At 32.0% G+C, this 16,928-nt stretch overlaps 1 protein-coding gene across 1 annotated transcript; it reads left to right on the top strand.

The window, feature by feature from the left end:
- The first annotated feature begins 3,782 nt into the window (after window positions 1-3,782).
- On the top strand, window positions 3,783-16,897 carry LOC142608044 (subtilisin-like protease SBT4.15). The gene is made up of 10 exons (XM_075779746.1): window positions 3,783-3,887; window positions 4,012-4,100; window positions 4,737-4,834; window positions 4,941-5,084; window positions 5,198-5,303; window positions 14,772-15,285; window positions 15,758-15,858; window positions 15,980-16,198; window positions 16,468-16,579; window positions 16,679-16,897. Exons 1-10 carry the CDS (start codon window positions 3,783-3,785, stop codon window positions 16,895-16,897), a joined length of 1,707 nt encoding a protein of 568 aa, XP_075635861.1.
- The last annotated feature ends 31 nt before the right edge of the window (window positions 16,898-16,928 follow it).

The following is a 16,928-nucleotide window of genomic DNA, read 5'->3' as shown; positions in this document are numbered from 1 at the left end:
TTGGAGTCGTCCCAAATTAACGAATTCTTGGCGCCAATGAAGAGAGGGTGGATGTCAAAATTTTGTCTTCTTTTTATTTTTCTACTTCTTTTTATTTTTTATTTTCAATATGTCAATTTGAATTCATTATTTCCGTAAAAGCCATAGTTACTTTACATTATATTTAATTATGAAGTTTCTATGGTATGTCATAAATTTGATGGATGATTTAAATGATTTATTGACAAATTTTTTTTTAATAGTTTGATAAATTATGTTATATATCTTTAGGTTATTATTATTATCTATATATTTAAAACCAAAGCCTCTGAAGTTCTTACAATTTTCCACGTCATCACTATTTTCTTTTTCTCTTTATTTTAGATTCTTTTTATTTTAGATTTTATATCTTATATATTTATTATTTCTTTTCAATATGCTCCTACTTTTTTGCTAAGTTCTACAAATTTCCACGTTAGCATTATTTAAAAAAAAAAAAAATCTGATTTTATATGATAGATATTAGAAGATCATATTTAGATACATATAGTTAGATTAATGCCCCTTAGCAAGTTGCCATGTATTAAGAGTCCCATTAGGAATTGGATTTTTTTGGTGTGGCATGGAAGTCTCCAAATCATTTTTGTATGCAGTGCGAACTCCTTCACAGTGAAGGAGGTGCCGACTTACTCTCCTATATATGTATAAACCTATGTGTGTTGCCACAAACTATTCTTTTGTTACAAACACTTATTTCTCAACCTCAAGGTACGAAAATTTCTCTTCATAGCATTCTCTCTTTAGTTTTTGTATTCTTTCTTTAATAGTAGTTTGTGTATGTTTTTCCTTTAATGGTTTGTGTTTGTGTTTGTTTTTCCTTTGATAGTACCTGTGTGAGTACATTTCCTTCATATTCTATGTTTCCTTTTCGTTTGCTATCTCTTGGCTTATATTATAGATTGTATTGTATATATTCATCAATCAATTTAGTTAATTGGTTTTTACATCCTTAAACATCACCCGTTCATGCATGGAGATCCCATGCAATATACCACTAGGTTATTGCAAAATGAAATTCTCTCACAACAATTTTGACATTTTTACTTTTTTTTTTCAATTTTTTATATTCAAGGGTTTAGATTCAAAGTTTAAGAAGCAACTTTCAATCCAAACCTTTCAAAAAAAATTTCTGTTGATGAATTAAAGAGCTGGTGACTTTATTTCATAAAGACATTTTTTTTATTCTTAAGTAGAAAGGATAAGATTAAGAAAATGCAAAACTATTTTATAAGCGAGCTAATTCAATTGGATTTAGGAGAAGAAGCTACAGGTCAAATGGAAACCTAATTCAATTAGAATTAGGAGACAAAAGTTACCACATAGAATAGAAACCTAATTCAACTAAAATAGAAACCTAATTCAATTAAAATTAGTAGAAATAAAAGTTACCACATAGAATAGAAACCTAATTCAATTAAAATTAGTAGAGATAGCTAAGAACCTTGTATAATATAAAATCTATAATAGTGTTCCGTATTATATGTTAATATATTTATATTTGGTTTTGAAATTTGCTATTATTGTTTTAAAGTATGAATAATAATGGAAAAAATATTCCAGATTCAAAAGATACGCTTTAACCCTCTATTCCAAATGTTAGTTTTATTATTTTTACAGTTTTACTTAAACTAAGTGGTATTTGAATGTCGGTGGAATTTTCATAGTGAGGTTGTGTTTGAAATTGTAACTTTTAAATCAGTCTGGATTATAATAATTTTTCAATTACTAGTATTGTTTGGTTCCTTAGCATAATAGTTAGAACTTAGAAGCTATATGGGCTTGATCATAAGAATATGTTTGTCCTATTCTCTGCCTTGTACAACACTTCAATATATAACATTAGTTACACATTTTTGGATTGAATATTCACTTTAGGATGTTGATTATAATGAGAAGAATTTTGTGTAACAGGTCGCCTTCTTTGAACTCTACCATTGGGCCCAAATATTGGAAAAAAAAAATTTCTTATAGTACCTTTAATCCTTCCTTAACAATTGTAGTTGCTCTTGCATGTACTAAAATTTCCGACTTTTTAAATCAAAATTGTTTTCTTCTAAAGCCTGTGTTATTACCCAATCCATTAAATATCATTATCTTTGTTTTCATACTAAAAGTTTGTGTTATGATAAATTTATATCTTTGTGATGCGGAGTTTAATTAAAAGTTTTTAAAATCTCATATTCAATAGTTTTCCCGTGCATCACACGAGTTAGCGACTAATTATTATTATTATTATTATTATTATTATTATTATTAATGGTAGTTTACTAACTTATTTATAAATTTGTTACTTTCAAATAATTAAGTTTAACCATAAAATAATCATTAATAATATTCCAACACATTGCATGGGTTTGCGACTAGCTATATATATATATATATATATATATATATATATATATATATATATATATATATATATTAATAGGTAAAACTCAAAAAAAGTTCAATTAGAATTCTAAATTAGAGTCCAATTTTGCAAAATGCATCTAAATTTATGTGAGGACCACAACATAATTATCATTCTAGGTGTTTAATTAAAATTTGAAATTGAACTCCAATTTTGCTCCAGTACCTAAATTTATGTGGAGACATGCCATAAATATCATATTCAAATCACATACAGAATTAATTGTCTTAGAGGAACATATATAACAAATTTGCTTGACAGATTTTGAATTTTACCCTTTAACATAACATGCACACACTCTTTTTCGAGTATATATTAATAGACAAAACTCAAAGAAAGTCCAAATATATTTTAATTGGATTATTAATTTTGTGTCACGTGTTGCATTTAATTTTTAATTTTGTGCCAAGTAAATTATTAAATGTAAAAATTGAAGAGTCCAAATTCAATTTAGTTCTAAATTTGATTTTAATTAAAGTCCAATTTTCTGCCTTGTGTCCATTTAAGTTTTTAATTTCTGTAACAAGTGAATTATTGGTTACAAAAATCAAAGAGTCTAAAACCAATTAAATTTTAAATCATATATATATTTTGAAATTATTATATATTTTAAAAATGTATGGTTTTAAAAAAGTGTAAGCTAATACCATGTATAATTTGAAAATCTTCTCAAAAAAATATATAATTTGAACCATATAATTGTGATTATTTTTTAATTGTACCCCGTGTATATACACAGTGCTACACACTAATTTATATAAATAACAAACTCTTACTTTGTAAACTTTAATTTTCCGGAATTATACATTGTCTAAATAATTCAATACATAAAAATTTTGAGCCTATAGTCTCTGTTTTAACAGGTGGACAAGCTAATAAAGAAATAAACCGTATATAACTAATTATAATACCGTATATAACTAATTATAATGTTGTTACACCTAAACACCTCTGCTGGCAATTCTAATTTTCCTATCAAGCAAAAGAAAGAAAGAAAGAAAGAAAAAAACAGGAAAAAAAAAAAAAAGAAGAAGAAGAAAGAAGAAGAAGAAACATTTTATCTGTTTTTCAAGCCTTGCACAATTAAAACTTGTGAGATGGAGTTTCTTTTTTATTTAGTAACCTGCATCTAATCTCTTTACTCGTATCTTTGATTAATTAGTCTATGCAAGAATCTTAAATGTATATTGGAAAAAGTCAAACGATTATATTTTAGCATGAAAATGTCCACTATATTAAGAAAACACAAAAACAGAAAAACTAGGGATGTTTAAAGAAAAATCTGAATATAAATATAGGAACAAGAGAGAAAGCAAGAGCAGTATTGCATACAATGGAGGAATCAAAAATGGTTCGAATTTGTATGGTCAACCTCTTCCTTCTGGCTATGCAGCTTCATTGGTCATATACTCATGGTTCTAGTGACACAGTTAGAAAGGTGAATGTATTTAATAATTTGTATGAGTTGTTATCAAGTATATTATATGAATTTTATAATTGCCATTCACTTCAGATAATGGAGTTCATTCGCTAAGCAGAAATTTATTTTTCATTAAACATAGGCATACATTGTGTACATGGGAGAGGCACCACAGTCAAAATCCTCTGCTACTGATTTTCATCACAATTTACTTTCTTCAGTTGTTAGAGAGTAAGTGGGATGACAAAATATCTAAACATTGCATTCTTACATCTACTCATATTTTATTGAAACAATTCTAGTTTTTCTTTTATTTTTTACCTGGAATAGTTTCGTGTTGAAATTTGTAAATGAGATATTGAGAAAAGAGAAGATAGAAAAGAGAAAACATTAGGGTTTATGTGATCTGGCTTAATGGCCAACATCCCCAAGACAAGAGCTCAGAAGACTATATTTTCTCTTTAACCTTTCATGATAGTAAATTACAATGGAATCCATATTTATAATAGAAATACCTACAAAAGTAAAAACTAATCTTAATTTGAATTGCATGTTAAATATTTATTGTCTCAATCCCATTATTTTCTCTAGCAATCAATGTTGATTTGGTCTTCAATTTCATGAAAAGTAAATTATACATTCCAACAGTTCAACTTCATATGTAAATGTAACAAGGGTCAATGATTTGGTGGTAGGCGAGGGTTCCATAATGTTTGGGAACTTATCAATATGGATAGCATTGGGCTTTTCTATGCATATAAATTAGTTTTTAGGGTATAACCATATATGATATGACATCACAGCTAGCATGCAACATACTGTCACATTTGGGTAGACAATTAAACCATCAAATTGCCCTTTTTCCAGTGACCGTATTGCCAAACAGTCTAGAATATATAGCTACATAAAGAGTTTTAATGCATTTGCAGCAAACCTATTACCAGATGAAGCTGAAAGACTACGAGGTGCAGACTAAAAACATCTTGTTACACAACATTTCTTTTCTTTTTCTTTATTTCTCTTGGGGTGATTGTCTTATATAATTTGTATACATATATGCATCTTTTACAGAGAATGAAAACGTGGTGTCGGTGTTTCCTAGTAGAATGCGGAAACTTCATACAACAAGATCTTGGGATTTCTTAAGAATGCCTCTCTCAGTGAAGAGAAATCATCAAATCGAAAGTAATATTACTGTTGGTGTATTAGATACGGGTAATAAATTAAGACTTCTCATGGAACTTTAACTTCCTCCTTGTTACATGTCATCAAGGAGGATTTTTGATAACTTTCTTAATCTTTTCTATTTCCTCCCCTTATTTTTTTAGGAATTTATATTGATGCTCCAAGTTTTAACGACAAAGGACTAGGACCTCCTCCATCAAAATGGAAGGGTAGATGCCAAATAGCGGGCAATGTCACCGGCTGCAACAAGTAAACAATCTCAATCTCTCTCCTTGATTGTGACCAACCACAAAATATTATGCCTAGTAACACAATATTTGAATTTACAACCTTCTTTTTCACAATTAATAGTTAATACCGCGGTGTACAATAAGAAGTATGTCGGTAGGTCAAAATGAAAGTGATATTATTCCAATCATGACGAATCTTATCAATAATTCTAAAAATTAAATATTGTGTTTCTAACATTACTCAAAATGAAATTGAAATTTAAATAATACATCTTGTTGTAAAAGTGAAAGCGTTAACACCAATTTGTTAAGAATAGCGAAAGCGTAAATATTTATTTGTTGAGTGTGTGTATCCAAATAACAATGGGTTTATATAATATAGAAAATTGAAAAAGAAACAATCACACAAAGAACAAAAATAGTTACGTGGTTTAGTTTTTGACTTATGTCCACAAGTAGAGTTGAGAAGAAAGTTTCACTAATAAAAGAAGGTGATTACAGAGGTGGTAATAAAAGCACTCACAAAACCTAAGCCCCAAACACACCCAAATAGCTCTCCCACACCAGAAGCATGTGACTAGAGAAGCCTGAAAATCTCTAAAACAAAGTTAGAGCTTAAATCTCTACCGAAGAATAGAGAAAACCTATTCTAGTAAACAAAGTTTCGGCTCACTCTAATGACCTCTCATCAATTTGCCACATAACATATATATTTATACAAAGTAAAGTCAGCTAGGGTAAGAAGCAAAACCAAAGTGGGAGAATACAAGTCCTAATTTATGTAGGACAAGGTCAATGGGATATTATCCCATGTGGATCTGATTCAAGCAACTAATAACAAATCTCCACCTTAGCTTGAATTTAGTCAAGCTCCACAAATGAAACTTCTCCACTGCCAAACCAAAGGCCCCAAGGGCTATCACAAACTGTAAACACCAATCAAGTCCAAGAAATACTTGAACTTATGTTAAGGAACTAGGTTGATCATCATATCCGTTGGATTATTTGATGTAGCAACCTTTCTAACTGCAATGGTGCATTAAAATACAATCTCACTAATGAAGTGATATCTGACATCAATGTGTTTGGTTATCTCATGATACATCTGATTTTTAGTGAAATGTATGGCACTCTGACTATCACAAAATACAACTATATCATCCTACTGTAAACCAAGATCACCAACCAAACCCTTTAACCAGAAAGCTATCTTCACTGCCTTTGACACTGTCATATACCCTATCTCTATAGTTGACAAAACAATCATTGATTGTAATGTAGCCTCCCAACTGATGGCACATCCATATAATGTGAAGACATAACCTATCCAAGATCTCCTGTTATCACCAACAAAATCAGATTCCATAAATCTAACATTGCTATTACTATCTATAGAAACCCTTTTATACCAAGCCAACATCTGTAGTACCTTTCATATATTGAAGAGACTTAATCTTCTCACCCAAAGCAACAATCCACAAAGTTTTAACCTCAAGCTCCACTTACTCACCGACAACGTAGTCTTTGACTGTCCCAATAATCTCTTTTGACTGGTCAACAATATATAGCAGACTTATCAAATTTCGCATTTCCACTAATAATTAACACTTGGGATCCTAGATCTATACACCACAACCTATAACATTTTATCCCCAATGCGTAGCCTAGGAATATGCACTTATTTACCCTTGGTTCAAGTTTACCATCATTCACATGAGTATAAGTAGATTAACCAAATACTATCAAAATATATGAAAAAATGAGCCTTACATTCAATGACAGTTGATAAAGACCTATTTACCAAATAAGATGCCATATTTATTGCTTCAACCCAAAAGTCCTTAGACAAACCAAAATTTGAAAGCATACAACAATCCCTCTCCAAAGGAGTTTTGTTCATATGTTCTACAACCCCATTTGGTTGTGGTGGCTCATGAAGTAAGTTCTAGCACTATTGATATATGAATATAGTAGAATTTTTTATGTGCAGTGTCTCACTTTACCTTCATTCTTGCAGAACTCATCAAATTCACCTGAGTAATATTCTAAACCATTACCTATCCTGAGACACTTAATCTTTTTATTAGTCTACTTCTTAATAAGAGTCTTATATTGTTTGATGGTTACAAAAGCATTACTTTTAGATTTCAGAAAATACACCATAAATTATGCACTAAACTTAACCCTACACTGCTTGCCAAAGATGCAATGATCACAAAAGTCCAGCTTCCCAATTGTTTGACCATTCAACAAACCTTGCTTTCTTAATATTGACATGCTAGCCTCACTCATATGGCCTAATTACATATAAAGGAAGCGAGTATTATTTGACTCTAGATCTATGGATGAAGATATAGTTGCAACACCAACATATATGTTTCCCTATAGCATATAAAGTCATTCACCAATTTTCCCTTAATGAAAATTAGGGCACCCTTACTAATTATCAAAACTCCACCTTCACCGGTGTATTTGTACCCTTAAGAATCGAATATACCCAAAGACATTATATTTTTTCTCAAATCTGGCATATAATAAACATCAAACAAAGTTCTAACAACACTGCCATAAATCTTAATTCTCACGGGTCTTATCCCCACAACCTTAAAGGTCACGTTATTTCCTATTAGAACTTTACCATCACTAATTGACCTATAGGTAGTAAACCAATCTCTTCTAGGAGTCATATGATAGGAGCAAGCCGAATCGAGAACCCAAGCAATGCCAAAGCAACCAGTAGAAACTGATAGAACTATATCATCATCACCCTTAGAATTGACCTCTGCAAAACTAGCTACATTAGTAGTATTAGAAGTACACTCTTTCTCCTTTTTCTCTTTGAGTAGTGTGCATTCATTTGTCCAATATCCTTCCTTTTTACAGTAGTGATACTATCCATCTCTAGACTTTGATCTAGATTTTTCTCTATTACTACTAGAATTTTCATTGGATCTACTTCTGGCAACAAGATCATCAGCCCGATTTTTGCCCCAATTTTCATAAATCTTCTTTTTCAATTCCTTAGAGTTTAATGCATCTTTGACATCATCAATTGAAATAGAATCTCTTCCAAAACCATATAACGTGGTGTTGACAAAGTGCTCAAAAGAATGAGGTAACAAACAATTAAAAAAAAAAAAGGTTTGATCCTCATCATCTACTTTGCATTCAATATTTTTGAAATCAAGAAAAATTCTATTAAATTCATCAAGATAGTCAAAAACAAATCTACATTCTTTCATTCAAATGGTGTATAGTCGTTGTGTCATATACAAGTGGTTTGTAAGAGACTTGGTCATGTACCAACTCTCCAACCTAAGCCATAATCCTACAATTGTATCTTCCTCCACAATCTCTCTAAAAACCTCATCTGCAAGAGACAACAAAATTGCACTATGTGCCCGTTCCAAGAGATCTTATTTCTCTTCATATCTAATAGTGTTGTTGGCAAAGCATTATCACCCTTTAATGCTTTCCATACTCCTTGCTACACTAATAAAGCAGGCATCTTCACATGCCATAGACTAAAATGATTCTTCCTGTTGAATTTTTCAATCTTAAATTTTACTGTCGACACTACACAACCAAATACATCTAATGAACAATCTCGACCCAAAACAAATAACCCAGTTGCGGAGCTAAGATTTCAGTTTAGAGAGGGCAAAATTAAAAGTAAATCTAATATGAAAACTATTAGTCAATATTTATAACAAAATAAATAAACAATTGTAATTTGTAAACTAATGTAACTATCAAACAAGATCTAATATAGATGTAAATTGTAATATTTTTTGTCAATCAAAAAGTGTTAAGAGTATAGCAATATAACTACAAAATAGTATATAGGTTCACTTTTCTTGATTTCTTTATGTTAGTTTGCTTAGACCCCTAAATACACAAATTAGTTTAACCTAATGAATTAGCTAAGTATTCACTTAAGTTAAATATGAAATCTAGGTTAAACACATGCAAACATATTACTTGGTGCAAAAAGTTAAAGAATACAGTAATATGATGACTCAAGAAAACCAATAAAACCAACCGTTTTAAGGTAAAAACCTGTGGAGGATTTAGCTATCCTCAAGGTAAACAAATCCACTATGATTGAATGAAAGATTAGAAAAGATTTAAACTCTAAATCTAAAATTACCTCAAGTAGAACTTACTAACACGACTACGTGCAGCTCCGACTCCATGGACTCTTCTATCTTGGATTTTCTTAACATAAACTCCCCATTAATGACTTTGAGATCCCAGTCAAAAGCTTCAAATCACCATCAGTTGTTGATCTCGTAGTAGCAACTTTAGATCTACCTGTTCTAATGATGTGAGAATAATTTCTGGTAGTGACTTTGAAAGGAGAAAGTATGGTAGCTTTTAGATCTCACAAGAGCACCTCCAAAGTCTTCCAAGAGCTTCTAAAATGTAATTAGGGTTTTCCTTTTATACCTTGTAGTGTTGGAATGAAACCCTAAACATTTTCATGAGCTTGGGCCTGATTTAAATTCTACAGAATTAACTTATCTGCGATTTTTGATCGATCGAGTCTAATTTTTAATTGATCTAGCTCTACAGATGTCACACCCTAAACCCAAAAGGGTCCAAAGCATGAAAGATCGAGCCTTCAAGAGATATTGTAGCGATTTTTTTTTCTTTCCATTTGATAAAATAAATAAATATATTGATATTTTCACAATATAAGTTAGAGCTCTATGACACACTTACAAACAATACAAACTACAAATCACGTGTCTCCAAATATACACGAAAATCCAAAGCTCCAAATAAATAAACAAAAAATGACAATCCTCTCTAAGATACGTAACCTCAACAGAAAATCTAGGCCTATCATGCCCAAGGCTACAAACTCAAGAGCCCAACATCCAGTAGAATTAGCTATGGCCTCGAATAATTTAGTAAATTGAGCACCAACAATTAAGCACAAATCTCCCACTTAGCATAGTACTCCAATCACCACTAGTAACTAAGCTCCATGCCCGATGTAAAACTAATTTATTTGTAAACTATTAGAGGGTGGAATAAGCTAAAGCCTAGTAAGTAGCATAATTAGTGGGGGTGGGGGGAAATGCAAGTCTTATGATAATGGGCATTTTACAAAACATGTTATACTTTGGGAATTTCAATGAAGATCCAGCAAATTCATTTTCATTGGTAAAATGACAAGAATGATTAAAACTATGCAGCACAAAGCTTTCTTAAAATATCTCAACATGAAACTACATACTATATACTGTGAGCTATCAAAACACCATTCCAAAACCTGAAAATCCAACCCAACGCCACGTGACAACGCCATCACAAAGACGGAACTAATCTGCTGTCACAAAACTAGAACTCATCGCCGACACACAGCCAGAACTACTCTGCAGTCACAAAGACAGAACTATATGCCATCACAAAGATGGAACTAATCTGCTATGACTAAGATGGAAATCATCACTGTCACAAAGACAGAACCCATATGTCGTCACAAAGAAGGGTGCTAAGATACTAATGTCACACAAACTATAGTATCTAGCTAGGTAATCACCGGGTAATCACATGTCACGACACAAGGGTAAAACATAAAAAGCTCACAGATTACATGAATTCAAAACATAATTCTTTTCCGAGTAGTCTCACAAAACCTTTTAATATCCAAAGATATTCACAAGCTTCTCAAAGTCTTCAAACTCATTTCTTGTGAAGAAGTTTTTGTATCAATTTCCCCAAATATCACAAGTCAAGATAAAGCATCTTTAAATCTTTCAAATAATACACTAAATCCATAAAATCTACTCTTAAGAATTTAATCAAAGATGCTAATCTTTTTCATGCTAACAAATCATGCATTTCCCCAAATTCAATAAGAAATATGATGCACTTTCATATAAAATATATATAGTAGGGTCACAATACAACACTTTTTAAGAAAATATAGTTCCACAAATAATTTTCCAAAATGTGTTTGACCCAAAAACAACATTTATGCATCATAGTTATTTTCCAAAAAATCCTACTAAAAAGCTACCTACCTCGGGAGGCCAACCAATTTTACCTCAACCGGGCACCACCACTTAAGCAAGCAATCCAATTACTAGGTCCATCACCAAGAATTTTGAAACCTAGAAACACAATGATCAAGCCTATCAATAACAAGGTCTATCACAAAGTACCTTGAAACTCATCTCCATAAATCAAAAATGGTGCCCTAAAATCAAATCGAGGGCCTAAAGCCTAACTTGACTATCCCAAGGCACCTATTCCCAAGGGACATCAAACAAGCATACAAGTGATTCAAAGGACCATAACACAACCAAAGCATTTAAATACACTATTGCAAGAGATTAAACCAAACCATTATTAAAATTAACTAAGTAAAACACATGTCGAAGATAATTCAAGAATTTACAAGCCAACCCACTCAACTAAGGTTTCAAGTAAATTCCACAAAATCCCAACATACTTGTCATACTTTCAAATTCACTACACAACAGGTCAGCCCATTTTGTAAAAATTATTTGGTCCATGAAAATTTATCTAATTAACTTGAAATCAAATAAGGATAAGATCTTATTTGTCTAGTATGTACCATCAAAATTTAGCTCACAATAATTTTTCTATCATTCATTAAAAATCCTGCAGTGCATCTGACTCAAAAGAAAAACACTAAAATTTTAACACTATGCCAAAAACTTTGAGACTTTATTAACCATGTGTTAGCTCAAATTAGCAACTGGATTATAGCCCATAACCTCATGTAACAATTATCATGAAAACAAATCAAGCAATCCAACCCTAAAACTCATAGAGGCAATATACCAAACACTTGGCATGCACAGGCACATCCTCAAACCACCACGGCAAGTAATAGTTGACAATTCATCAACTTCTTACACATGACAAAAATCATTCCAAAAACTCAACTCAAAATAGAAATATCATCATAAAACACACAAAAGTAAGCTCCTCCTTCCTCCAATAAACCAAGTGCCCAAAGCCTCCATGGTTGAATACCATAATACCAACTATCACATACCCACACCTCAAAACCACACCCAAAAATAGTAGTTAACACTACCATATTGCTATTCCCAACCATTGGATCAACTCCACACAATCATTGAGCCATAAACGAAATAATCAAGGAAGTGGGTCAATGGAAAACTCACCTTAAAATCATATTTTAAGGTAGCCAAAGCTCATGGAAGATCATACTTGTTGGATTCAAGTTATTGAGGAGGTTATTTGAAGTGATGGTAAAGATATAAAATCTTCAATGGTTTGGCCATGGAGGGCGGTTAGAAACAAGTAGAGAGAAAAATACAAAAGAGAAGACAAGGGGGAGGAAGAGAATGTGTAGGCTTGGGAGGGGGGGGGGGGGGGGGTGGCTGACTTATGAGAGGGGCTTAATTACAACTTTGCACCAAAAATATCTTGTGCTAAATTACCACTTCACCCTTAAGGTTCCTCTCATATTTCATTTGGCCCCATAAATCACTTAAGTATTCATAAGTCCTCCATAAAATAGTTAAACACACAAATAAAAAATTAAATAAACTCCAATTTAGATATTATTCCATTTCAAAAGAAAATTGCTTTAAAGAAAAATATTCGGGGCGTTACAACAGAATTTGAGTTCTCCTTTCTGTAGCTTGAATGTTATTGAATCTTGATTTATACAATCTTGAGCAATGTCTAACACCTAATATAGACATGTTTTTGTTCTCGGTTTGCCAATATACACAAAATAAGAATCTAAACATTTAATCCAAAAATATAGAGAACCTAACACTTAAAATATATATATATATATATATATATATATATATATATATATATATAATTGAACATTTATTTCTACTCTTAATTACTAGTATTAAAATTTGAATTTATAATAAAAATTCAAAGTTTGAAACCACAAAAAAACCAAGATATGGAAGAGGGAAAAAAATAGTGATGGTTTTAGTGTCTTAAAGACCATCAAGTAACAAAGCCAAAAAAATAAACCATCAAGTAGTTTATTACTATTATTTATTATGTAAAAAATATGGGACCCACTAATTAAAAAAGTACAATAATGCTAGAGTCACAATTTTTTTTTAAATTTTTTATAATTGCTTAGGTGACTAGATGTTAATGGTAAATAAAAATAAAAATAATTAAAAAAATAAAAATACTATGTCCACAATATTTTCACTGTTATTATTGACTACTACAGATGAGCAAAAAAAAAAAAATTTCAATTGTGAGTTCAAATTAGAATCAATAACAACTTATCATATATGAATATAATTTGTTTTAAAAATATTATGGATATAACACTTCTCATAATAAATGGTGGATGAAAATAAGAACACTAATATTTACCAACCTTCTATTTAAATAATATTACCAACTTAACTACTATGATATAAAAATGGTTGTGCCTATAGTATTAACAAGATGGGAAAAGCAAGAAGTAGCGTGACTTTTAGTGAGAAAAGTAAAAAAACTGAAACCAACTTTTGACTTTTATGTGAGCTTTATGCTCCTTTTGTGTGGTGCTATTGCTAGCTTAGTTTTGTTTGATTTAACTTAGAATTGGAGAGTGTTGCTTTGTAATTATTTTATGTTAGGAGGGGCAAGACGTAGAACGAGGCATACATGAATAATGTTTTTTGAGCAGTCAGGGGGGCAGTTGCCCCCTCTTGCCTCTCGACTCCACCGTTGAAATAACCCAAGGCTTTGATACTAGTTTGTAGTAATAGCTGAAGCTTTAACAACAATTTGTTGAGAATAGCAAAAGTGTAAATATCTAATATTTGTTGTATGTATCTAAATAATAATGGGTTTAGACAAAATAGAAATAGAAAACAGAAAGAACAATCACACAAGTAACGCAAAGATTCACATGTTTCGGCTTTTGGCCTATGTCCACATGCAACATCAAGGAGAAAGGTTCACTAACAAAAGAAGGAGAGTACAAAGGTGGTACTAAAAGCACTCTCATAAAAACTATACCTCAAATACACCCAAAGAGCTCACAGACACCAAAAACACAAACAAAGTCACGGCTTACTCTGACTACTACTGATCAATTGTAGAGAGTATTTGGTATTAAATAATACCATATCAAGTCTAATAAATGAGAGATATATCTGCAAAAAAATAACTATCTCACAAACAATAAAAGACATGTCTTAGTGGATAATTATTTTTCCATATATGTCTCTTGTTTATTAAATTTTGATATGAATGACATGATATTTCCATAATTGCTGCATAACTTATATATATTAAAGTTACAAGTATAAGTCGGCTAGGGTAACAAGCGAAACCTAAGTCGGCAATCAAAAGTCCTAATTTAAGTAGGACAAGGTCAGTGAGATATTGTCCCATGCAGCGCACATAAGGTGGTTATAAAGCACCTGATTCAAGCTACTGACACTTCTCTACATGCATGGATCTTTCATTTAATTTCCAAGCTATTCACCCTTTTATGCAGCAAGGTAATAGGTGCAACATTCTACATCAACGACCCCATCAGTGCTAGATCAAATCGAAATCCATCCCCAATAGATGATGATGGCCACGGCAGTCACACTGCATCCACCATAGCAGGTGCCTCGATAGCAGGCGCGAGCTTTTACGGTTTAGCCAAAGGCACAGCTCGAGGTGGGGTTCCATCAGCACGCATTGCAATGTACAAGGTGTGTTGGAACGGAAGTTGCAGTGACATAGACCTTTTGGCTGGATTGGACGATGCCATTGATGACGGAATTGATGTGCTATCAATATCTATCGGAGGGGGCGCAAGTAGCTTTTTTAAGGATTCCATTTCAATCGGTGCTTTTCATGCAATGAAGAGGGGGATTTTCACAACATGTTCAGCCGGGAATGACGGCCCAACTTTGTCTACTGTAGAGAACACAAGTCCTTGGATAATGACTGTTGGTGCTTCTTCCATTGATAGGCAGTTTAGGACTCCAGTTGAAGTTGGAAATGGCTTACAAACTGATGTAAGTCGCTTCTTTCTTTAGGGACGGTGTACAAAGTTTTGCTACAGTAAAACTTTTAAATAATATAGCACTAGATTTATAATATTTAATCTAACAAAAAATATGAAAACATTTCAATGAAAATGATCCTAAAGCAACTTGTGTCATTAATTATGATGGTCTTGCTTAGTAAAGGAGTTCCTCTAGGTGGTCATTTTCCATTTCACTTGAAACATATGTGGAATTAACTTCATAGTTAAGATTTTTTATTTATTTATTTATTTTTTTTTTTATCTAATCATGTACAGAGTGTCACAGTATTTAAAAGATTTTAAATGAGGATGATCCTATAAATAAATAAATAAATAAAGAAAATTGTCTCATTTAGATTGTCACAATATTTAGTAAAGGAGTGCTTTTATCTAGGAGCATGATCCTATTCCATTTCACTTTATCATAATCGCATTACATTAACTGGGGCATTGAATAACAGGGACTTTACATCAACACATTTTCACCTAAAAGGAAGATGTACCCTCTAACCACCGCGGGATTAGCAGCCAGTAGTACCATATCTCCAAATTTATCTCCCTGGTAATTAGAGAGCACTTTCAATTTCATGATTTATACTGTAATTGAAGATCACCAAACCTAATATACTTTCAGAGTCAGACTGTTACTATTAGTAGCGCTAATCAATTAAAGAATTGGGCAGGGAATGTATTTATGGAACTCTGGACGCAAAAAAGGTGAAAGGAAAGATCGTGCTATGCAATGAATCATCAGATGAAGCTTACATTAAGAGTATAGGTGGAGCCGGGGACCTCGTATCTCTCGTAAAGAAGAAAGATTACAGCTTTGTGACAGTCATCCCTGGTGCCTATGTTGATTCTAGTTTTGCTAACAAAATTATTACATATGTCAATTCAACCAAGTAAGTAAGAAGAATCAAATTTGTTATATATAAAATGCCCCCCATAAGTGCTAGGGGGTTGTCATTAATTAGAATTTTTTTTTTCTTTTTGTTTTGACCAAAGTATATTCTAGGTTCGTACTAATATAGAGTTCGCCTAGAGCCTGGTTTTTACTCCTATATATACCTTATTCAGGGTTCATTATAACTTGTAATTCTTCAATAAATAGAAAAATAACTCAATATAACTTTCTTTACTGATTTTTTTTTTTCATTGGTAAAATTTTCAGAAACCCTCAGGCTGTCATATACAAGTCCAAAACAATACCCAATGCTGCTGCACCCTTTGTGGCTTCCTTTTCATCCCGAGGTCCGCCCAAGATCTCTCGCACAATACTTAAGGTAAGCTTTTGCAATGATAAACGTTCTAGGGATAAATTTGTGTTCTTTTTTGTAGCATAAATACTAGTATGATGGTTTAAAATTACGTTTGATTTGCAGCCGGATATTGTGGCACCTGGAATAGATATTCTAGCTGCTAACTCTAAACTTAAATCAGTAACTGGGTATATTGAAGATGACCGGTTTGATGTGTATAATATACTCTCTGGAACTTCAATGGCTTGCCCTCATGTGGCTGCTGCCGCTGCCTACATCAAAACATTCCACCCTAATTGGTCTCCTTCTGCAATTAAATCGGCCCTAATGACAACTGGTTAGTCCCCTGAAATTCTCCCATTTTAACTCAAGA

This window comes from Castanea sativa, chromosome 8 (assembly GCF_040712315.1).
Source record: "Castanea sativa cultivar Marrone di Chiusa Pesio chromosome 8, ASM4071231v1".
Lineage (NCBI taxonomy): Eukaryota > Viridiplantae > Streptophyta > Magnoliopsida > Fagales > Fagaceae > Castanea > Castanea sativa.
The sequence above is the reverse complement of the archived record's forward strand: the minus strand, read 5'-3'. Positions and strand labels throughout refer to the sequence as shown.

Coding starts and splice junctions, on each gene's coding strand:
- LOC142608044 (XM_075779746.1), top strand. CDS start 3,783: ATGGAGGAATCAAAAATGGTTCGAATTTGTATGGTCAACCTCTTCCTT. Junction 5,085..5,197: donor TGTTGGTGTATTAGATACGG/GTAATAAATTAA, acceptor TTATTTTTTTAG/GAATTTATATTGATGCTCCA. Junction 16,580..16,678: donor TCTCTCGCACAATACTTAAG/GTAAGCTTTTGC, acceptor TTTGATTTGCAG/CCGGATATTGTGGCACCTGG.